The sequence below is a fragment of the Mya arenaria genome, chromosome 12, assembly GCF_026914265.1.
Source record: "Mya arenaria isolate MELC-2E11 chromosome 12, ASM2691426v1".
In the NCBI taxonomy this organism is placed as follows: Eukaryota; Metazoa; Mollusca; class Bivalvia; order Myida; family Myidae; genus Mya; species Mya arenaria.
In genome coordinates this window covers 55,534,486-55,541,702 of record NC_069133.1, presented here as the reverse complement: position 1 = coordinate 55,541,702, position 7,217 = coordinate 55,534,486, and the positions used below count along the sequence as shown (strand labels likewise).

The window sequence follows — 7,217 nt, the reverse complement described above, 5'->3', positions numbered from 1 at the left end:
AATATGACGATCATTCCGATTGACTTTTTATTCGAAGTTTTTGGTGAAAAAAATGGCCACTTAAATAACTAGTTATTTTCGCATTTTCTGTAAAACAGTTGTCAGGCGTAAATTCGAGGAACGAAACATCCATTCACTGTGGTTATAGGGACGCTTGCGTACTGATTACTTGCCTCTTTTTGTTTCAACGTTACGCTTATCACCATCATTAAAAGCATCAAACACTTCTTAAAACATGTCATGAAACCACGTTCCAAAAAGGGGAGTTTCAATTCAGCCTCCCATGTCTGATATACCCCTAAATCCTTTTGATCAGATGTTAACAAAAAGAGCTTAGATCTAACCATCTCAAATTCATATTTATTTAAAAAAAAACATGTGAAAGCCCATTTCATTATTTACCAGGTGAACAGTGACGTTAATTACATCACATTCCGTATTTTGGAAAAAGGCTTTAAACAGTAGAGACCATTGCAAAGTTCCAGTAGACAAATAAAATATATTTTGCTAAAAGTATGTTATAATGACGAAGGCATTCGAATTTATTCAATGTTAGCGAATAACACGAAAAAAGCAGACGTTATAGTTTACACCTATAAAAAAATGCATAAATTAAAACATAATTTTCATATATTTCATTCCATTTTGTTACATATTAAAGCAAATAATATTGTCAAATTAGTTTAACATACATCGGCAACACAATCCGCTGCCCGAGGCTATAATTTATGAACCGGGAATTATGAGACCGGATTTTACGAGGGGAGACCGGGAAATAGTATCGCCCTTTATACGGTAGCGTTTTCTATATATCCGGATGTTGACATATTTTCCATGGCACTCAGAAATCATGAAACAGGTGATACTAAAACTCGCATAAAAGTAATTGTTGCATTTAGATAACAACGAAGTCCATTAATGAGTTTTGATATTAATATGTATATTTAAAATTATTTAGTTTCACATGAATTTGAAGAATGAAATGAAGAAAAGCCGTCAAACTCATAATTACAAGTTGGATATTTTTTTGTGTGCGTACGGAACTAATATAAAATAACATTATCTGGTAATATTTCTTGTTATTATGATATTTTATAGACGCTATATGCTTTAACCCGGAATCCTGATCGGAACAACTACCAACTTTTGATACTAAACAATTTGTACGTGAAGGATTTTTGATATATTTGCCATATCAAAAATCTAAAAAAAATCCGTCAACGTACAATTATTTGGACTACCGCCCGGTAAGCTCAGTTGGTTAGAGCGCTGTGCTAGTGTACCGGCGGTCGTGGGTTCAAGCCCCTCACTGGGCGCACTTTTCCTCCCAGGTTTACTGGCGGCAGCGGTGGGATGGCAGAAGTGCCTCCGTCGGCCTAAAAAGTTAATGGGGGAAGGAGTGTAGTGTGTGTGGGTAAGGACCAGCCGCCCGGTTAGCTCAGTTGGTTAGAGCACGGTGCTAGTGTTCCGGCGGTCGTGGGTTCGAGCCCCACACTGGGCGCCCTTTTCCTCCTAGGTTTACTTTACTGGTGGCAGTGGTAACCGGCAGGAGTGCCTCCGTCGGCCTTAAAGGTTAATGAGGGGAGGAGTGTATTGTGTGTGGGTAAGAACCAGCCGCCCGGTTAGCTCAGTTGGTTAGAGCGCCGTGCTAGTGTTCCGGCGGTCGTGGGTTTGAGCCCCACACCGGGCGCATTTTTCCTCCTAGGTTTACTTTAGTCATCACCCCCTATTTTTTTACTGGCAAACATTTTATATAAATTAAGTGTAATATTTATTATTTCAAGTTTTGTTGACACTACCGCTTAAACAACTATAATTGTAGAGTGTGGGGACAACAACCCATCAAATCAACTATTTTTATTTTAATTATATTTGCTGCAAATTTGAATCATAGTGACATTTTGAAAAGCGTCTCTCTAATTGCCAAATGTAGCTACAATAATAAATGTTTAGGGATAATTTTATTATTTTGACATTTCTACAGTCTGCCACAGTAATAAAACCATTAGACTTGTTGACGGCCAGTTAGGTGATCTACATGTTTATATGATGTATGAAGATTGGAAATTGCCATTTTTTGCTGACACTCTGCAATAACAATTCCCCACATTACGAAGTGCCACAGTTGTATAATGATTCACTAAAAAAATTACCTGAAAAATGCTGTTTCTACTTACATGTATCTAACTCCATACATGAAGGATGGTTTTAAGATAAAATGTAGACATTTGTGTTAAAAACAATATATAAATACAGATTATGAATTATGTAAAAATAAATGTGGGAAATGGTTTTTAAACACCTGTCCATTTGTGGATTCTGAAAATAATATAAATCTGTCCATTTGTGGTGATTGAGCTATGACTAGGCCAAAATCTGCCCATGTTTGTGAAAATCTGACCATTTGTGAGACCCTGCCAGTTTTTGAGTCTTATATTTTATTTATTCATGTATATTGTGTATATGTGTTGTTTTTTAGGTATTCATCGTGATGACCATTTTCAACTCCAGTGATATTTACAAAATTTGACTGGTTCTTCGAAAGAGATGCCATAGATTCTAACCGACTATAATATCACAAACAAGATGCCAGAACATTCCACTCTTAGCAGGCCAGGCCCACCTGTTAAAAGAATATCAGGCCTGTCTGTGGCTTCCCTGCACACCGGCCCATCCAGGACACTGTCAGGAATAAGCGGCAGGGTGGGTCACAATGACTTGAGCACTCCTGCATCAGTGAGTAGGGGAACTGTGGTCACCATACCAACAGAGGAACTCCATATGGCAGAGGAGACACATGGTCAGGGTTACAAGAATGCAAAGATACCTTACCAGGAGATGTCCAGTAAAGACAGGAAGGTAATTGACACAATGAAAATCACTTAAATTCAATGTGATCATAGATTTAGGCTTGCAGCTACCACCCTACAATACTCTACAATACAATGACAGTTCAACTGTCTGATTATTTAAGTTAAACATGTGTTACTACTATTTTATGCATTGGACATCTAAGATTTTCACTAAGAAGTATTGGAGAATTATTCAAAAGATAACAGTACAACTAAAAAGATGATCTTACAAACGATATACATCAGTGTTTTGTTACATATATGCCCTTGCTGCTTTTTTTAAGACAGACAGTAAAACTTTATTAAATAGATACCAGTATGTTTTTGAATGAACCATTATTCCTGCAAAATAGATAAATGTATTTTCAAAGTTGTTTAAATATTTATTTTGATCAAACATTTTTTGCATGATGCCAAAATCTGACAAATTAAAACATTAACTATAAGGTATATTTCTGTTTGTCTAAATTCAAATATGAGTGCAAACAAATACTTTGTTTCCTTTGTCAGTCGCAGCCATGGGAGGATAGTTCGCCACGACAAGAACAGTTCATGTCTCAGCAGTCTTATGCCACACCTTTGCCTCGCAGGTTCAACAGACATGCATCAGACATGTCACCTACATTTACAGCTGAGAATGAAAAGGTATTTATAGCATATGTACTAACTGTACATTGTACAACATGTGAACATGCATTATAGTTTGAATTTTAGATTATCTGATAATTCAACTGACCATAGATGATAAATTTTGATGCTTGGTGACCCTATAGGCTATAGAATGTTGGAATTATTTGAAAGTGTACATGTATAACTTTTTGATAACTAATATGTGAACAAATGACCGACAAAGCATTACACAAAAGCCATTGCTGTTTGTATTTGTGTGAAATTGGATGTGGATTTATATATTTTTTTTGAATTTCAAGGCCAAACAAACTGTGTTTCTTTTATTTAAGCCTAGACATAGGTATATTTTTGTGTTTTGTGCATAGAAATCCTTTCAAAAATACCAAAATTATGTGGTGTCACAATACATAAAAAAAATGTGCATACTTATTACACATAGTGATACATATTTGTGGAATCGATACATTAATCATTTTTGTAAAGCATTTAATTTGTCTGGTGGCACTAAACGCCTGCTTGTTTTATTCTTCATGTCTGTAAAAATGTTTCTCAATACTAATATGTAATATTTTTCTCTATTCCAGTACATGACCGAACTTCGGCAGTTTATTCGTCAACATTTCCACATTCTGGAGTGTAACAGATTTGTTCCTGCTCCCGGCCAGGGTGGAAAGAAAATTAGAGCTGTCAAGTGGGTTTCAATTGTGCAAAAAGTTTATTACTATTTTCTTTATACTAAAATTATATATTTAAAAACTTGTTTCAGTAACATTAGCAATTACAAAAAGTCTTGATACATGATAATTATATAATATAAAAAAACTTTAATTTTTTGTTATACCCCAATCACATAGTGGTTTGGGCTATATAAGAATCACCTTGTCCCATCCGTCCATCCGTTCTGGGACATTGGAACAAGTCTACTTTTCTCTTTTAGACCATATGTTTTCAAACCTCATTATACAGTTAGATCTCATTTAGGTGAAGTGTAGTGCATTTGAACCATAACCCTGTATGCAGTATTGTATATATGCCCTTTGTTAATTTTCATACTTATTTTTTGTCCGTATCATAACTTGAAAAGACTTTGAATTATTAGCTTCAAACTTCATACACAGAAATATCTCATTTAGGAAAACTACAGTGCATAAGAACCATAACACTTGGTTCAGTATTTTTGAGTTATTGGCCATTGTTTTATTATAATCCTTTCTCGTAAGCCGAAGTTGGTGACTGCTCTTGTTATTCTATTTTTTTCACATCCCTCCATATAAACTTTATTTGTTTTTGAGGTATTGATTTCAACTGTACAAAAAAAAACATTATTTTTTATCAGGTCAAATTAATTTAAAGCTGTGGTATGCTTTGGAAACTAAAAAGAACACTTCATGCCTAATTTCTCAGAAGTTATATTCCTTATTTCTTTAAAGTAGGACCATTAAATTAATTGATGCCTTCTCACCAACATAGGGCATGTGGGGGTATTAATCACATCCAGTGAAAGCTCTAGTTATTGTGTTGACTTTGGAATAAAAATAATGGTTTCAGTAATAAGACGGGATATTTGAATATATCGTACACATGCTTTAAAAGGAATCAATTTCATGTTGGCTACAATTTTTTTAAACTTTGTTGAAATTGAGTTTCTTTACTTTTTTTGACAAACAAACACCAAACAACAACTGGTAGCTCCTCATTTTAGTAATAATGTTGTAAGTCCAACCCTATAATTATTCATTTTTTAGTAGATACTATACTGGTTTTTTACAATAGAGCTTTAACTTGACCTGACAATGATATTTCATCATTGTAAAAAGCATTTTGTGTTCACATTTATTTTTTCATGTCAAACCATATAAAACGTGAATGAGTCCCTATACATGTGTTATGTAGTATCTGTTTCTTTAAACAAAAATGTCGCCGTTCTTCTTCTCCAAAACAGTTGGAAGGCATTATGATTGATATATTTTCAATTCTTGTCCAGATGTAAATGTGGTGGCGTATTAACAGAACATGCAGGTATCTCCCAGGCCAAGATTGTCAAGAAACAGACCGTGGACCTGACCAACATAGCAGAGATGGCCATTGTGCCCCCTGGTAAGTACATCTAGTTTAATGTAAGTGTGAATTTTTTTTAAATGAAAGAGGCCATCTTAACTGCTTTAAATTGATACAACGATGATTGGCAAAGTTTTAAGTACTGGTACTGGTAACCATCACTCTGATAGGTATGTGTTCATAAAGCATTATACATTTACCTCATTCATAATAAGTAGAATATTTCCATGATGGAACATAACACTCTTGACAGTGCAATATATTTTCTTTTAACATAATGCAACACCAATGAATCATATTTTTTTTATTGTAAACAATTACAAATATCTATTAAGTATCATATTTTGTATCCACTAAAATGTATATTTGCAAATCATTTCACTTTCAACTTTCAGAGTTGAGGCCCTACTTCCGTCGTGAGAAGTTGGACGACATATGTCCAGAGAAGTTTCCTATGCTGAAATGGGGGGAGGAGGCATTCCGTAAAACAGTGACCAACACATTCGGCAAGATTGACTTTGTCAATGTGGAACACAAGGGTGGGAAGAAACCAGCAAAGGTAAGGACTGGCATTGTCCCTTGTGACTTATTTGTTTTTCAGAAACAAAAAAGCACATGTTCAATTTTGACAAGAATTAAAGATATACACATGCAACTTGGTTCACATGTTCAATCTTGAAAACAATTTAAGATATGCACATGCAACTTGGTAAACATACACAATCCTGAAAACAATTAAAGAAATACACATGGAACTTGGTACACATGTTCAATCTTGAAAACAATTAAAGAAATACACATGCAACTTGGTACACATGTTCAATCTTGAAAACAATTTAAGATTTACACATGGTACTTGGTATACATATACAATCCTGAAAACAATTTAAGATTTACACATGGAACTTGGTATACATATACAATCTTGAAAACAATTAAAGATATACACATGGAACTTGGTATACATGTACAATCTTGAAAACAATTTAAGATATACACATGGAACTTGGTATACATATACAATCTTGAAAACAATTAAAGAAATACACATGGAACTTGGTATACTATACAATCCTGAAAACAATTTAAGATATACACATGGAACTTGGTATACATGTACAATCTTGAAAACAATTTAAGATCTACACATGGAACTTGGTATACATATACAATCCTGAAAACAATTTAAGATTTACACATGGAACTTGGTATACATATACAATCTTGAAAACAATTTAAGATATACATACGGAACTTGGTATATATGTTCAATCTTGTAAACAATTAAAGAAATACACATGGAACTTGGTATACATATACAATCTTGAAAACAATTAAAGAAATACACATGGAACTTGGTATACTATACAATCCTGAAAACAATTTAAGATTTACACATGGAACTTGGCATACATATACAATCCTGAAAACAATTTAAGATTTACACATGGAACTTGGTATACATATACAATCTTGAAAACAATTAAAGAAATACACATGGAACTTGGTATACATATACAATCTTGAAAACAATTAAAGAAATACACATGGAACTTGGCATACATATACAATCCTGAAAACAATTTAAGAAATACACATGGAACTTGGTATACATGTACAATCTTGAAAACAATTTAAGATTTACACATGGAACTTGGTATACATATACAATCTTGA

General features: G+C 33.8%; 1 protein-coding gene across 1 annotated transcript in view; it reads left to right on the top strand.

Annotated features, from left to right (window-relative positions):
- The first annotated feature begins 827 nt into the window (after nt 1–827).
- Nucleotides 828–7,217, top strand: part of LOC128210323 (transient receptor potential cation channel subfamily M member-like 2) — a 38,980-nt gene continuing 32,590 nt past the window's right edge. Inside the window, exons 1-6 of the mRNA XM_052914595.1 lie at nt 828–859; nt 2,480–2,859; nt 3,363–3,497; nt 4,067–4,173; nt 5,467–5,579; nt 5,936–6,099. Coding sequence (XP_052770555.1) covers nt 2,587–2,859; nt 3,363–3,497; nt 4,067–4,173; nt 5,467–5,579; nt 5,936–6,099 — 792 coding nt within the window. The 5' untranslated portion in view covers nt 828–859; nt 2,480–2,586. The remainder of the gene's footprint in view (nt 860–2,479; nt 2,860–3,362; nt 3,498–4,066; nt 4,174–5,466; nt 5,580–5,935; nt 6,100–7,217) is intronic.